The sequence below is a fragment of the Girardinichthys multiradiatus genome, chromosome 18 (assembly GCF_021462225.1).
Source record: "Girardinichthys multiradiatus isolate DD_20200921_A chromosome 18, DD_fGirMul_XY1, whole genome shotgun sequence".
NCBI lineage: Eukaryota > Metazoa > Chordata > Actinopteri > Cyprinodontiformes > Goodeidae > Girardinichthys > Girardinichthys multiradiatus.
Window position 1 is genome coordinate 18,845,147 of NC_061810.1, and position 17,868 is coordinate 18,863,014.

The 17,868-nt window shown below is 37.4% G+C and overlaps 1 protein-coding gene across 6 annotated transcripts in view; it reads left to right on the forward strand.

The window, feature by feature from the left end:
• The window catches only part of zbbx (zinc finger, B-box domain containing), an 80,314-nt gene that overhangs the window by 36,608 nt on the left and 25,838 nt on the right, over nt 1-17,868 (forward strand). For all 6 annotated transcript variants that reach the window (XR_007042268.1, XR_007042269.1, XR_007042270.1 and 3 more), the window contains 7 exons: nt 2,929-3,124; nt 5,882-6,041; nt 9,718-9,815; nt 15,101-15,222; nt 15,367-15,425; nt 16,008-16,144; nt 16,353-17,135. Coding sequence is in view for 3 of the 6 variants with exons in the window: in XM_047390885.1 (XP_047246841.1) it covers nt 2,929-3,124; nt 5,882-6,041; nt 9,718-9,815; nt 15,101-15,222; nt 15,367-15,425; nt 16,008-16,144; nt 16,353-17,135 (1,555 nt within the window). In the remaining 3 variants the exon portion in view is untranslated. The remainder of the gene's footprint in view (nt 1-2,928; nt 3,125-5,881; nt 6,042-9,717; nt 9,816-15,100; nt 15,223-15,366; nt 15,426-16,007; nt 16,145-16,352; nt 17,136-17,868) is intronic.

Genomic DNA, 17,868 nt, shown 5'->3' on the forward strand with positions numbered 1-17,868 from the left:
ATGTGAAAGCGAATTAAACCAAATAATGATGTAATTTTTCAACATTCCATGGCTTGTGGAAAACATGTGTTCATATGACTTTTTTTTCGGTAATGGCTTTCTTCTTGTCACTCTTCCACAAAGGCAGATTCTCTCACTGGAGATGTGGATCTCAGGAGCACCTTTAGAGTTACCAGACCCTTTGGCTGCTTTGCTAATCAATACTCTGCTTGTCTGACCTGTCAGTTTAGCTGGATGGCCATGTATTCATAGGTTTGCAGTTGTGCCATACTTTTTAGACTTTAAGATGATGATTCGAACAGTTTTCAAAACTTGAGATATTGTTTTATAACCTAGACCTGCTTAAACTTCTCCACATCTTTATCCCTGACTTGTCTTGTGTGTTTCTTGGTCCTCATGATGCTGTTCCATTGCTAATGTTCTCTAATAAACCTCTGAGGCCCTCACAGAAAATTCATACTGGGATAAATTGACACACCTATTTACTAATTAGTAGTGACATCTGAAGTCAATTGATTGCAGTAGGTTTATTGAAGGACAACACAGTATAAGGGACTGGGTACTATGTTACAGTTTTCAGATTTGGTTTTCATGCAAAAGAAAAAATCTAAATAATTCAATTATCAGTTAACCGAGGGGGCTGTTTACATGTAGCAAAGTGTAGTACCCCCTAGTGGCCATGACATTATTTGGGAAAGCCAACCAGAATTCTTTAAATGTAACAGTATCTCTACCTTTAGTGTTTTAGGTTCTTAGCTTTTCGACCATAGAGTAAATACACAAAAATAGCAGTGAGTACACAAATAGCACTTTAAACATGTACTTTTCAGCCCTTAAACAGCTGACTTGCCTGCGAAAATTCTCCACAAAGCAACCAGATTTCCTCCTTCTTTGTCCTCTTGTTTAGTCACTCAGTCTTTCCTCTTTCCGTTAGCTAGCTGCGAGCACCCAGCAAAGTCTCATTGGCATTAGCCACTGCTGTAGCAACTAATACAGCTCTACTGAAGAGTTGTTCACTCACACAGCTCAACTATTACCGTTTAGGTGATAATTGAGCTGGGTAAGTGAACGGGTGGAGTTTTTCCAACTCTATCTGATGCAAGGCTTGACAGTCACCACCAGCGGGTATGGTCAGTGGGCCGTGGCCCATCCATCTTACATCTTAGATCCTCTCCTCCCTCACATTACTTCTGATTGGAGCTGGTCACTCAGTTCAAATGCACAGGGTCTAAACTACATCTACACCTGCATCCTCTTTACAGAGTTGGGCTAACCTCTTGAAAAGACTTGCATTGATCCCCAGGACAATGGGGATCTGGTCTGGAGTTCTGTGGCCAGGGTAGACTAATGCTAAAACAGAGTGATTATTTGACACTTTTGAGGGAGCTCAAGCTCTACTTGGACATATTGCTGCTACTTTTTCATGTTCATTCTTCTAATTCTGTATGTGCATTCAACCCCAATCCAATGAAGTTGACATCTTGTATAAGTCGTAAATAAATACAGAATACAATGATTTGTGAATCCTGTTCAACTTGTATGCAGTTGAATACACTACAATGATTAGATATTTAATCATCAAACTGATAAACTTTATTGTTTTTTTGCAAGCAATTTAGGGATTTCATTATCTACAGTCCATAATATCATCAAAAGATTTAGAGAATCTGGAGAAATCTCTGCACATAAGCGGCAAGGCTGAAACCCAACATTGAAAGACTTTCGAACCTCTAGGAGGCACTGCATTAAAAAATCAACATTAATGTCAGTTAACACAGTTCGTTGGTACATTTGTAAGTGCAAGTTAAAACTCTGCCATGCAAAGCCAAAGCCGTATATCAACCACCAACCACCATGCCACCAGCTTCTAAGGGCCCGAGGTCATCTGAGATGGACTGATGCAAAGTGGAAAAGGATGCTGTGATCTGATGAGTCCACATTTCAAATTGTTTTTAGAAATCATGGATGTCGTGTCCTTCGGGCCAAAGAGAAAAAGGACTATCCAGATTATTAGTGCAAAATTCAAAAGCAAGCATCTGTTAAAGTACGGGTTGTATTATTGCCCATGACATTGGTAACTTGCACATCTGTGAAGGCATCATTGATGCTGAAAGGTATACAGGTTTTGGAGCAACATCTGCTGCCATCCAAGCTACATCTTTTTCAGGGTTCTTCCTATTTATTTCAGCAAGACAATGCCGAGCCACATTTTGTAAGTGTTAAAACATTGTGGCTTTGTAGTAAAATAGTGCTGGTACTTGACTGGCCTGCCTGCAGTCCAGACCTGTCTCCCATTGAAAATATGTGGCACATTATGAAGAGCAAAATACAACAACAGAGAAGCTGGACTGTTGAGCAACTGAAGTTGTACATCAAGAGAGAATGGGAAATAATTCCTCCTACAAAGCTTCAACAATTAGTGTCCTCAATTACAAAATGCTTATTCAGTGATATTAAAATGAAAGGTGATGAAACATAGGTAAACATGCCTCTGTCCCAGCCTTTAATGAATATGTTGCAAGAATCAAATACAAAATGAATCAATATTTGCAAAAAACCAATAAAGCTTATCAGTTTGAACATTAAATATCTTGTATTTATAGTGTATTCAACGGCATATAGGTTGAACATGATTTGCAAATCATTATATTGTTTTTAGCTATGTTTTACACAATGTCCCAACTTCATTGGAAACGGGGTTGTACCACTTCGTTTAGTTTCATTAAACAAATAAGAATTGCTAAGGAATTGGAAGATTTAGTATACATTTAACTGACACAAGAATCTGTATTCATAACTTAAAAAGATTTGTAGGTGCAGTATTTGATCTGCAGCAGTGCTCATCTTTACTAATGAGAATATTTATGGGAACTTACATAAGATTTTGACCATCTCATAAAAGCTCATGAGATATTCTTTTTGTTGTAGGTGCTGGTTATAAAACATGGACAGGAGAAAACAGTGGGAGCAATTGAAGGTGATAAAAGTGAATTGGCCAACTTTACAGGACTATACAGTGAGGAGGAGTCCGCAAGATCTTTTCAGGAGGCTCTCATACAGTGGAGACAAGAAAGGATTGATGGGAAAAGAAAGCTTGTTACAACTGATGTACCATGGAGACCAGGTGAACTATATAGAAGTAGTTGTAGGCATGCTTATATTGTCTTCTATTATAAAAAACAATATAAGCATGCCTATTATATTGTCTTATTTGTCTATAATATATATTGTCTTCTATTTTTAAGAATGGAGAAAGTAGTTGTTTGAGAACTGATGATACCAATTGTAGCAGTTCTGCGTACAAAATGTTTTTTTTCCAGTGCACATTTGGAAGTTTGGCATTCAGGCTATAATATACAATTGAACGATGCTGCCCCAAATGTGCAAAGCATTCTTTGAAAAAGGGTTTTGATTTTTTAGCTCCATGATTTTTTTCAAAACTTCTATACGAAAATAACTCCATATTTATGTGAACCCCTGGAAAAGATGGTAATGATGGTGATGATTTGCTATTGGTCAGCATTTAGTCTTTTAAAACATAGAGATAGACAACTTTAAGTTCTGGCTATTTGTTTTTCTCTTCATAGAAGTTACACCTGGCCTAATGTTCTGTTTAGCTGTGTGACCTTTCTGGATGGGGACATTAGCTGAGCTATGGCAGCCAATAACCTTATGTTCTCTGACTATAGATGATAAACTTGATCCTGTCTTTCTGTTTAACCCCCTCTCTCCTAGACAAAGCCATTGATGAAGCTGTTGCTGCCATTATATATATGTACTTTGTTTTTCATATCGTAGATGGTACTACTGGCTCAGAGCTTCTCTTGTTAGCTCTGTTTATCTCCTAGATGAAGAAAACTGTTTCTTGCATTAACTCTTCACTTATTCTTTAACATAGAAAATACTTCTGTAGTAGTTCTCCTGTGTTATTGTGTGTTTGCTCTTTGTTCTCAAAGCAACAGTCAGTAGTGACAAATAGCCACTCACAGGTTATGCTGGGGGTTGCTTACTGTTAAAATGCTGTCGGCCCTTTCCACTTTTGCCACACTCCACAGTGATTGGTGCAAATTTCACAAAATGAAGGCAATCTACTATTGCCACATGCTTGTTCGAGAAGAGGGATTGCTGCAAAGTCATGCAATCGGCTGTTTTCCTTGAAAAGCAAGCTATTCTACTAGTTGGCATAATAAAATAAACCTGACTGCATTGGAATACAGCAAGAAAAATAAATATGGAACACCTCAGTGTTTTTCTCAACAAATATATATTTCAGATATTTTTGACATCAGATTCACACCAGATGTTGCTATATACAAACATATCTCAGTATTTCAACTCTGTCTTGGTAATACAATAAATGTTCTCTCCTCTGAAGCCCAAGGGTGCAGCATCCATTATTTAAAAAAACGCATTTCATATTTTGATTCAGCGAGCCACAGGGCATTTTTCCGCTTTGCCTCAGTCCATCTTTAATGAGCTCAGTCCTGGAGGCTGCTGTGTTTCCTGATATTTCCTGATTCATTTTGAATGAGTGGGTATGTTTAGTTGTTGTCTTTTCAGGGATGCTATACTTTTTTTAATTGTAGAGTTTGTGTTAAATGGTTTTTATTCCTGCTTCTTACCGATACAGTAATTTACTCCTCAGAACGCTGTTTATAATCTAGAAAAAATAGTCATTGTTAAATGGAGGAATATGGAGAGTTACTTGTCATTGGAAGCACATGAAAAAAGTGAAAAATGACTGTCGTACACTTGCTTTCTTATACATTCCATTTTATTCATTAATGCTTTGCCCCTCAGATCATATAAGTTATCTTAAGGAAGTGCTCAGATCTAAAATGGAATTTAAATTAAGGTCGGCTATGCAAAACAATTTTGGAAAATGTGGTGTTAAGCGGTAAAAATTGCAATATGACAATTAAATATATACTATATGTGTATTAAAAAAATATCATCTCTCTATCTGAGCCAAATGCTTTCCTGTCTACCAACCTTCCTCAGCCTTTTTCTCAATCCTTCTCTCTTTTTCTCCTCACTATTTCCTACCCTCTTCCTGTTTGCAGTTTGATCAGTTAATTAAATAGGGCCTTCACTACAGTTAGAGATAGGAATGTGTGGAGAGTATGGGGCTAGTAGAGAGAATGGCTGTTGCATTGTGAAATGATAAAAATGGGATTGTTAAGGGCAATACTGCACCTTATATCAATACTTGCCTCATTTGGGTCTATGTGTAAAACTATATTAATTAATTTGTATGCCTTTTCATCCAGACTGCTTCTATGTTTGTTTAGGTGCATACCGTGTGTTTAAGGGTTAAATGGGAGTGTTATTAACACTGTTATTCTGGGTTGTGTTTGTGTGTGCATCTGACCAGGTGTTTGTGCTTATCATCAGTCCTCCTATCTTTTCTCTGCTTTACTGCTTGGACAAACTCAGCTCCTGTCCTTTCACTCTGCTCTGCAAATTGCTGCTAGCCCCTCCAGCGCTAATTATTTCTGTAATGCCAATGAACCCAAGGCCCAATTTAAAGTTGTCACCGTGAACTGCCAATGTGTCTGCAGAACAATCACAAAATTTCCTTTACTTCTGTCTTTCTTTTTCTCCAGTGTGATCACTATGTTCTTTTGATATTGTTTGAATCTTTTTCTTATTCTCATGGTACTGGTTTCTATCTGTTATTGTTTTGGCACTTTTGGCATGGTGGCGAGGTGTTTTCTCACTTGTTAAAGAAAGGTGTGGAGAAAAGGCTTCTCAAGATGTTTTTCTGCCTTCTTTGTGAGTCTTGGATGGGTCTTTGACTCACTGTTATTTTACTTTAGGCTATGTTTTTCTTCTTTTCTCTCATTTTTAATGTGATGTCCCACTTTCCATATTTTCCCAGCATTAATGTCAGCCACGTCGACCCAGACTGACCTCCCTCCAGACAGAGAATCTGAAGGACAAAACAGAGAAGGAGCAGAACAGAACCTAACTGTCAAGCTGGAGTTTACTGAAAACAGCCTTACCTACATGGATAGGTTGCTTCTCAAGAAGCACCGCAGGTACCAATAACAATACATATGCAAAGCACACAAACTGTTTTCAGATAGGCCCTAAATCTGTTCGGTATTCTGTATTCATGATTCTCAAACTGTGATACAAGTACAACTGGCAGTACAATTACTGCCTCAAGTGGTACCAGTTTTGTTTTCTTAAGTTTTGGGAAGGTAAATACAAACTAATTAACTTGGATTAATGTAAGTTGTTCAAGGATGTTGATCTTTGCTTCATCAGAAAGCATTCAAAAGTTATGTCCCTTTACAATTAGAAGATTCTTATTCTATGTCTTCTGTTCTTAAGTCAGAATTTGGATATGGCAATGAAAGAACTGCCAACAAAACTGAGGTCCAGCTGCTAGTTTGCCAACCTGTAGGATTTAAATGACATAGTCAATGATTACATTAACTATTATTAATGACATAAGCTTAAAACAGTGAATTTCCCAACATTGTGGCAGTATATATACCAAAGGAAAGTATACAACTATAAATGTGTTAAAACGTTTTTTATTAGAAACGACTTTTCAAAAGTCTGTTAAATAATTCACATATTCAAGTTCTGTTAAAGAAACAAATCACTTAAAACATGGCATGAATACAGCAAGCAATTTTCCAGATTCCAGACTAGTTGTGTTAGATAAAACTCTTTGTTTTGTTTGTTTGGTTGATGTTTTTTACCTTGTTTTGTTTGAAAACATTTTGCTAATAGGCATGATAATATGCATATGTACAGAGTATACAGACTATGTTATTATGATTTGGTGGCATTTTACTTTATGCTAGCTAAAACACAATGTTCTGCAGGGTAATTTAGAGCTGGATGATATATTGAAGCGTGATCATCATCGCTATTTCCATGACGATGATGGAAAAAAACTGATGGAGTTCAGGTATTGTATGCAATATCTGAACTCCAAAGAAGTGTTTGGGTGCTGTATTTAACATATATGATATATTTATATACATCATACATTTATATTTAAGGTGTTTTCCATTCAAACTCTGCTTGCCAATAGCATATTTGTCTAGTTTAATTGACTTTTGCTGCCTTTTATGTCAACACCTGATATAAACTGTTGTGTCAGAGAAGCTAAAATTGAAGGAGGGTGTTTTTGACATTATGATACCAAACATAACATGTTCTGTTGTACTACTCTATTTGTTTTCCATCATCATTGGAAACCAAGAAAAGTGAGAGGAAAATGTAGGTTATTTCCAAATATCATTACCACAGTATTCAACAATAGTATAACAATGTCATGTTTTCCTAAAATGCTGCTGCCCCAATCTCATTGCTGTTGTGTCGATATTTTTGCTGTTCATATGCAAAAACAAATTAATGCAAACCTCCTGAACTAACATGGACTTTAGGTAATAGGCTCAATAATTCCTTTTCTGCTACTCGATTGTCCCTGATCACACATTGTTGTTTAGCACATAAAAATCTGAACTTCCCTGAGCATCCCTTGACAGCTAAAACATTTGGTTGTGAAGCAAGAAAATAGCTCCAGTTGCAAATGCCTTTTAATACAAACTATTCAAACTAAAGATTATATCCAATTATAAAATGAATGCCTACTTAAAATTGTGCGTTTTCAATGTTCGACAACAAGAATTTGGCAGAATAATTCTTTTTATTTTTTGTGTTTGAACATTACAATATTCTATGAACATATAACTATGTATTTCTCAAACAGAATATTGGTCACCAAATGACAACTTGTTACGTTCAGTACAACAACAGGTAACATAATATAACACATGTGCCCCTTTCAGCAATACACGCATTCTTTCCTACCACTTACTTATTTACCAAAACACTCTGCATGCACTGTTTTTCCTATAACACTTTTTTTTTTACTATAACACATGCCTCACCTGAGTCTCCATAGTCAGACACTAGTGAACAAAGCAATTTCTTTCTTTCTTATTGTGCAGTTCATTGCCTGCAGGTTGGGCTTCTGCGGGTCCTGTTATTATAACCTTTATTTAAGCAGTTTTCTTGGGCTTAGTAGTCAGCTTGAGAGCAGGTCAGCAGGAAAGAGAGCTGAGTGGAGGTTTGGGCGTTCTCTCTGCTGGAGCAGGAATGCTCTATATCCCAAACTGTAGCAGCCTTTAACTGTGGAATAGACTATAGAGCCAATCTGGAGTGCAATAACCCTGAAGCGGTGATGGTAGCACAGCTTAATGGAGAGACAGAGTCTTACTGGCTGGAGGGAGGAAAGAAGGAGAGGTTGAATTTTAACAAGCTTTAATAATAATGGGAACAGCAGGAGAGAGCTTTAAAGAATCGGCTAAAAGTGCTCAGCTATATTATAGTCGTAAAGTCTATCACCCTTGTAGATTTGTGCACGGCCTGCAGGTTATAGAAAGTAAGCTTTTAACCAAGCTGACTGGCCTGTGCAGCTAGGGTAAGTGAGTGCTCTTCCTTCCAAGACCCAGAATTTTTGCAGGTCTTGGACCAAGAAACTATGGTACAAAGCCAGGTAATGTTAAAAGGTTTATATATGTCTTAATGTCGTTAATATGCTCTTGGTCCGTTTATTTGGCGCTAGTGCTGCTGCTTCTTCTTCTCTTCTTCTGCTGGCGGTTTGCAACAAATTCAGAGGTGTATACTGCCACCTACTGAACATCATTGTATAACTCCACCCACTATATTCTGAGCCTGAGATCACGTGACACCAAGTCGCTGATGTAAATTCGTATTCTCAAAGAAAAGAAATCGTATTCACAAACTGTTGCAGCATATTGTATTCATAAAGAATAAACCACAACTGTAAACTTGAACTTTGTAATTTCTTGAAGCTGTAACATTTTATTTTGTATTCTTATAGAGAATATATACAATACCTCTTTTGGATTTTACTTATGCACAACTATTGACTAATATGCACGCATTTCCGTCTTTACATTCACATTGTTTTTGACAGCGTTCTTACCCCATAGTTTTTTAATTGTACTGCTTCATCTCCATATTTCTTTCACAGTGTGAAAAATGGTTGCTGGATTAATTTAGTTACTTTTAGAGTACAAATGCTGCTGCTTCTGTCTCTTCATTTCCTTTTTGTGCTCCGTTTTTCTTCATAGGTGAAACAAGTTGTTTTTTTCATTAGATGTATTTTTCACCTTTCGAAGGTCAACTGCAGTTTGTTGGTAATCTATATTAGATCACTTTCATGTTACTAAAGCCCCTAACAGAGGATAAGTCCTTTGTCTAACTCTCACTGAGTCCATGTGAGTTGACCTAGACCCAAACACGTTGCAGGATTCAGATAGGAAACCCGTGGTGTGTATGCCGGCTGATACAGCACTTGAAATGATGAGCAAATGTCGTTTTTTTTACTGGGTGCAATGCAACATGGTTTAACATAAATCGTAAGAGATAACTATTGTTGTGGTTCTTCTGAGTTTTAATGGCAGTTGACAAACTGACTGTGGCTTGCGTTACTGCCTCCAACTGGATGAAGTACAAACTTATGGGTGCTGTATTATTATGTTGTTATGTGACATCATTATGTTGACATCCATTAGCATGGATGAAATGATATGGCACATCCATCCATCCATACATACATACATAGGCCTAAAGGGACAGAAAACTTTAGAGGAAATATCAAAAATACATATGTTCTGCTTACATTTAAAGTTTTCTGATATAAAATCACTTTTGTGTTTTCAGAACACCAGCTGAAAGTCCCCCATCACTGGCTTTCGGCATGGATATAAAATCACTACCTACCACAGACACTGAGGAAGATATGGTCTCCAGCCTTACTGGTAATACAGAATTATGACCAGGCATCTACATGTCATCTATCATTCTCTAAGTCATGTAGATCTTTTGACACAAAAAGGAGAATGATACTGAGATCTTAATGTTTTTGCTGTACATCTAATCTTTCTAATACACACATTGAGAACAGGCTCTCAAACTACACAAACTCCTCTTCAACAGAGTAGTTTGACAGATGACTTGCACAAGCACACATCCACACAAATCACATTCAGATATAAAAACACACAATTGGAAAATCTCTTTCTCTCTGTGGGTTAGACGCATCAGTCCTTGCCCATTTATTCATAGCAATGTGACAGGTAATCACTGGCTGTGATTGTGCAGAGGGCTGTTATAGGTGGCTCAAGCCTAACACAGTAAGGGATGGGGCATGAAAAGGGAGCTGGGGTTCAGATGGTAGTCTGCAGTTCACTATCTGCAGCTTATCAGTCAGTGGAGTGTTCTAATTTTTAACCACAACCAAGGGTAAAAGTAGGTGGTAGACCAGTATTACATACACCATTTTTCATGAAGACCATGAAAACTCTGCCAAAGTAATGCTTAACCAAAGGTATCTATTTGATCATACTTTATCACAATAAAAAATGTTTCAAATATCATATACTCAAAATACTTTAAATAACTATCAGTGTTGGGAATGTTTCTTTAAAAAAGTAACTAGTTATAGTTACTAGTTACTCCTCCCAAAAGGTAACTGCAGTAACTGAGTTAGTAACTGAGTTAGTAACTAGTTACTAGACAAAGTAACTATTCAGTTACTTTTTAAATCTAAATTGAACAAGTTCCAGACCTGGAAAATCATGCCTTTTCTGTTTGCATGGTGTAGGATTGTTGGAGCTCGCGCTGGCAGTGGCCAGCACGGCTCGGGTTGTGAGCCACGAGTGTTGTGGAAGGGTGAGACGATGCAAGGAGCTTCATAGGGTTGGAGTTGCTGGTCATGGACGTGGATAATTTCTTTGTTCCCGGACATAACTTGCAAATCACATGCACATTTTTGTCTTTAACTTCTAGAGCTTTAAAAAACACTCACTTCGGGCATGGCACTGGTGGCATAGGGGTTAAGTGTGCGACCATGTATAGAGGCTATAGTTCTCGATGCGGCTGTCGCGGACCTGGCGACCTTTGCCTCCCCCCTCTGTCTGCCTACTGTCACAAAATGAAAAATAAAGGCCTCTAGTGCCGAAAAAATATCTTTAACAAAAAAGAAACACTCACTGCAGCTGCGGGAGAAAAGCAGATCTCTCTGCAGCAGCAGACTGTGTTCTGCTTCTTCCTTACAACTCGCTCTGGATGCTGATGCCCCAATAAGATAGATGGTCTTGAATCCTAATGGAAAGTGTCGTATTCTTAAGCAACAGTTGAGGAAAATGGAAAGAAGGTGACGCTATTCAAAATTGCCCAACTCCTATTTGAGCCTAGAAAGACATATTAATCAATACAAAATTACAAACAACCCCAGGTCTCTACTTAACTTAAACAATAATTCAGTTAACCACTGTATTCTTTCTGGGCTTGGCTGTGAAAATGTGAAACTCCTGTTTCACCATATTCTGAAGGTGTTCTGTTGGATTGAGATCTTATAACTGTGGAGGCCATTGGAGTACAGTGAACTAATTGTCATATTAAAGAAAGCAGTAAGACATCTGCTTTAAAATTTAAAGTGCTGTGCATTTAGATATGGTATTCTGCATACCTTGGTTGTAACATGTGGTTATTAGAGCTTTTGCTCTGTTTCTGAAACCTTGAACCAGTCTGCTTATTGTCTTCTGACCTCTGACATTAACAACAGCATTTCAGACACAAATCTGCCACTCCTTTTCATACCATTCCCTGTAATCCTGAGAGATGGTTGTGAGTCAAAATTCCAGAAGATCAGCAGTTTCTGAAATACTCAAACCAGGGTGTCTGGCACCAACAAGTATGTCATGTTCAAAGTGACCTAAATCCCCTTTCTTCTCTATTCGGATTCTGATTACCATTAGCAAGTCGTCTTCACCATTTGTAAATGCTTGTGTTTTTTGCTATTTGATTTGCTAATTCAATATTTGTATTAACAAGCAATAACAGGTGTATCATATAATGTGGCCTGAGTGGGTAAATTTGCCAAGAGATGCTAAACACACACACAAATGCACAAACTCTAATATACTCACACACTGCTGTTATTCCACCACATCGGTCTGTCAGCAAAAGAAAATGAGAATTTAAGACATGGGGTTTCTCCCTATATGTAGAAAGTAAACAGCTTCTATTATTCATTGACACGCTCATTTCTGCCCTTTCATATTTAAAGATAGATGAGGGAGAGAGGCTCTGCAACCTGTTGTAAAAGGCATAAATTAGAATGAAGGTTTGAGGCAGGTGGTAAGAATAGGTTATCAAGTTCTGAACAATGCTACATTTCCCAAATACCCTTCTGGTTTTGATTTATCTGCATGCAGTTACAAGAAAAACTCATCCATTATTTAATCCAGAGTAGAAACCAGTGTTATGATGGAGGGCATTTTTTTGTAAACCCACGTGGACAAAAGTTTCAGATGTTGTAAATATGAATCTGAGAATATTATTTGATATTTAATATTAATATTTTAATATTAATATTTTATCAAATAATATTTCGGTCTGTTAAGGATTGTCCTATGAATACCAGCCCCATTAAGGCGATGGTATTAGGACAGAATAGAAAGGTGTGAGACAAGCTCTGACATTATTGAACAGCATAAACTCTGCAAATATATGGAATGAATTCACACAATTTCTTAAAATACAAGAATTTATTAACAAAAATAAGTCAACTCAAAGTCAAACATATTTCAATCAACAAACTCTTTACTATGCTAAAACAATCCAACTAAACTACCAAGCAGAATTAAAGAATAATGAAGACTAATGGGCTATGTACAATATAAACAAGTTGATTAAAGATGATTGAAAATCATGACCAAAAAGAGTGATGCAACATTACCATGCAATGTTTATGTTTGAGAACCAAGGATTATCTTGAAGAATCTGGAAGTGAAGTTAAGTTAGTCTTGGAACTAACTTAGAAAGTAATCAGCAAACATTTAGACAACCAATCACAATGCAAGATCAGGTAAAATATTATTTTAATAAAATAATGTTTTAAATAATGATCTGCCGAATAAAACCAACCTCCTGGATGACTAATTCTCAACGGTGTCTAATTAGCTGCCTTCATTTATTGAAATAATATTTGAATAAATATTATTGAGTATTTTGAAAAAGAGCCAAATCTTTCTGGAGAAATGTGGCTTAATGGTGTTTACTTAGTTATCACCTCTAGTAAATGATGTTCAGGGACTATTATTCACTAGCCTGAAAACCAACAACCTTTCTGTTGACTAGCCTTAATGCTAGCACACACGTGTTCTTACCGTTAGCAGTTAAGCTAGCAAGAAGTGGATAGCTTAGCACCAGAATCAACACATACCTTTAAAATACCAGAGTTAATAAAAGGGTTAAAATGCATAAGCGCGGACGGCGCGTTATGAGCGATCTTCTGTTTAAAATCACCCTTTAAATAAAGCTTATCTTAACTTTACAACATACAAAGAACACAGAACCGGCGCGTGCCGTAGCTAGCCTACTAGCGCTAAAGATAGCCAGGTTCCACAAAACAAAACTTCATAACATGAAAACGTTTAGATCATTTCATCCTAAACCTATCTGTTAATCTGCCCAAACCTAACCTCTGACCATGTTGAGGGAATGTTGTCCAAGGGCGAAGTTTGAAGAAGGTATACAGTCAACAAGCGGTTGGCTCGGTAGCTAACCTCTGCGTTCACTCTGTGAACAAACGAGTTAGCTCCGGAGAGCTGGTGGCTCGGCCTGTCCGCTGCCCAGCTGTTCGTTACCGTAACACGGTTGTGCAGGCCGTAGTAACTTCCTTCAGACTGGGCTTGTAGAAACAGCTTCTCTGCCGGGGATCTCTCTCTGCGACACAGGTTTGCTTCTGCGGGGCTTCGGAGAGAAAGGTAAGCAACTCTTACACCTTAATTTCCCCGTTCATGAATGAAAACACCGGATACACAGACAGTATTTCATTCTACTTAACTTTGCATATGATCGATGATCGTATGGCTTTGGATCCAGTTGAATTTATGTCTTTTTGCCAGCAAAAGACATCAGCGCGCTTTCCTCTCCTATCCGGTCCCTATGCAAGGCCGTGTGGAAGAGAGCGATATGCGGGAAGGGTGGGCGTCTTATACGGGCAGTGGCATCACTGGGACATCCTGTGCTACCCCCCTTCCCCCTTCGGAGTTGTGCTTTATTTTGGGTAATGGCGCCACAGGAAGTCCGCAGTTATCCCCTTTCTTGGCTGTTAATGCACTTTATTTTGAAAAGTTCCAGAAAAGTCTGTACCGGAGTTTTAATGTGGAATCCATGGCTGTAGGTCCCAACACAGATATTAAAATTAATAGTAAAATGATGACCCCCTGTTGCATTTTTGTGAGCTTATAGTGTATGCTAAATGTCTTTGTTACTTTTGATTATATTTGTTTTATAAACATAAAAAGACAGGTTATAAAAGGTGCAAAAGATCTTTAAATGCTAAAGATTAAACTCAGTTCCATCTGAAGAAAAGTAAACCCTGAGCATGACGATGCCACCAGCATCCTCTCTCGGGGTATATATTTATTTTCCTGACAGGCTCCCATTTTTATTCTTGTCTTTTTGTCCTTTTGCAGAAATGTACAGTTTTGTAATGTCCATGTTGTCCCACTTTTTGTCCTGTTTGTGGTGACTGCCTTTATTTTACCATGCTATATATAAAGCTAGTGGGTGCTTTTTCTACTTACTGATATATTTGTTCAGTGAGAAAACTTTGATCCTTTGTTTATGTTTTTTTTTACGTGTCCTGTCCAGCAGAGTGCTACAGGACATTGTTGTCTGAGTGCCAAGAAGCCCAACAGATTTACTTTCATAAGTGGAGCGCTACGGCTTTCCCTATAATAATGGAGTTTTAATACTCCTATACTTTTGAACTTTTTTTTGTAAGGTGCCTTAAGATAAAATCTGTTGTGATTTGGCGCTATATAAATAAAGTGAAGTGAATTGAACTGAAATAAACCATAGAAAACAAGTATTTAACCCATTTTAATTTCCTTTGAACAAATGTGCATTTGTTTAACTCTAATGCAAGTAAAAAGTTAGTTAAGCTGAATTACAAAACAATGCTACATATTTATGTAGATATGCCCCATGTCTCTTTTTCCCAAACATATTTTGAATTTTATATTTATAGCTGAAGAGGAGGATTTTCAGCAGTACTGGTCATCGCTGTTCAATGTCCCTGTCAGCAAGGACATGAATGAGCCACAGGTTTCCACATCTGGATTGTGTCTTAACATAGAAGTCTTGGATGAGGTAAAAATAAAATAACCATTCCAAAAGCATTTACTTAGCACATCAAGACACAAACCCCTACAAATGTACTAAGAGGGTCACAATATAAACAATTTCTTTCCATTGATCTCAGTCACCCTCATTGTGTCTCTTTGTTTTACACAGATATGCAGAGATATAAAGAAGGTGTCGTTTTCTGAGCAGAAGCTGGATAACAACATAATGTATGGCTTTGTTTAAAAAAAGTCCTTAGCATTGCTATTAAGATACTAGCCAGGGTCAGACTCTTGCTAGTAAAAAATGCATGGGTTTTCATCAGCACAGCAAAGTATATTGCTTTTGCCAACAAAACAGTGACATGTGCACCTAAAATGTTTTTAGACTTTAAATGCCACTCATAACATGTTTCTAGTCGCTGGTAACGTAATCGATGTAAAGCAGATGTTCACTAGATTGAAAATATGTGTTGTTTTTTAAGACAAGAGATAGGAAGGTAATTACTCTCTGTTCTCCCTTAGTGGTGTGTACATCTAGATGAATAAACTGCAGTGTTATAAAAGCTGGAGTGAGTAGTTAAGTGATTTGGGATCAATTGCTTTACATTGCAAATCTGATTTACCATCCAATCAGTTATATTAGAGAAAAAAAGGCGATAACAAATTAGAATCATCCATTGTCCCATTTGGCCATCAACAGGCACATGTGAACTGAGAAGGTGCTTATTTTTCACTCAGAGTTTCAGCTGTTCAGCAAATCTCCTGGGGGGAACGGACTCAAACGTCCTAAACTGCCCTGTTTGTTCATAGGGTTTCAAAAGCTGATCACTCCTCTCCATGTCCAAATCATCCACCCAGACCATCTATCACATCAGTTCAACAGAATACAGGCAGGAAACCACATTGCCCTGAAGACCAGAATTCAAAAATCAATGACTCAGCAAACGGTAAGTTGTGTTTTACTAAAAATCCCTAAAATAGGAATGTTTTTTGTGAAGGTTTCTGGACATTTCCAGAAATATTAGATTGATATCCTGAATTAATTCTAATATTTTTTACTTGATTGCAGAAATGCTTCTAAATCAGTCTTTAGCAACATTCTTATAAAAATAAACATGATTTACTATATTCCCTTCTTTGATTTTTTTTGTCTAGCATCAACTTCTGATTGTGGGACATCTGCTTGTATTACTGCCGGAACATCAAAGAAATCAGCCAAACCACCAAACTCACATCCATCAAGGTCCATTAGCTCTCCCACTATAAACAAATTAGAAGATAACTGTGGATCACCACGATTCCTCCCCTCCTTACCAGATTCACAATTTATAATTCACAAGTCTTCCCAGCCTTCTGATTCATTTACAACTGAGGTTTCAATTTTGGATTTTGCAACATCAGTTATCCCAGAGGAGAATCTTTCACCTTCTTCATCAATGTCTTTTTCCCTGAGGTCTACCTTCAGTGTCTCTCCATCAGGCTCTACTCAGTGTGTCTTATTGCCAAAGGTTTGCCACTCAACTCCACAACAAAGTGATACAAAAAAAAAACAATCCTCCCAGTTATTTGCAGAAACAATCTCATCTGTGAACCCTTATGAAACGCCAAGAAGCAATCTAATCTCCCCACAGCAATTCCAGCTTCCCAGCAGTGAACCAGATTGTCTTCTTTTAGACAATCAGCTCACACACTCTTTATCACCTGGTACTGTAAAACCACAGCCAACATCAAAGGCCTTGGAGTCAATTATTTCGATAGCCAACCCTGTGCCAGACAATGGTCCTCCATATTTCTGTCATAAATCAGTTCTAAAACATGAAGATGCTGGTGACCACAAATCAACTCCATCATGTAAGGAGGCACATTGTACCTCACCAAACCGCGCCCCAAATCTCACTGATAATGCTGTGGAAACAGAGGAGGAAAAGTATTTGGAAGGTAAATGCAGCACGATAACAATATATGTTTGCCTTTGTGAGTGCATTTGTTTGTAGTGTTTCTGATTGTGTCTGTTGGCAAGTGTACCAAGATTTACTACACGATTCAGATTTTTATTTGTAAAAATTGCAAAACCATCAATTATTTTCCTTTCATTTCACAATTAGCCACCCCAACATGTGTGTTTGTCACATTTCAAGTCACTGTATGCTGACCATAAAAATACAATTCAACTACTGTAGATAGACTTGTTGAAGAATAACTTAATATAAAAATCTTTAAATTACAAAACAGCAAAGCAAAATAATATTTTCTATTTAAGCATGACAGATTACAGTTCTATGCAGTAAAGAAATCTCAAGAAAATAACTTTCATGGCACAGCTTAAACACAGTTTACCAGCAATGTTAACGGCTTGTAAATATCACAGTAATACTTCCTCTTACTCCCCTGGGCTCTCAAAACAAATTTAGATCCAACTATGAAACATGTTGTTTTAATTATTTTTTTTTATAACCTGTAGCAAACAGAAGGGTAATTGCACTCTAAATAATGGCCCTGAAATACTACAAACACACATAAACAGAGACATTTATTTCTGTATCACCATGGCAACACTATGTAGCATTGTGAACCCCTAAACTAACATTTTTACCACCACAGCAGAATTCCCATCACCAAACCTTAGTGACCAGAACATACAGAGTTTAAGTTTCAAATCAAATGTAAGCCT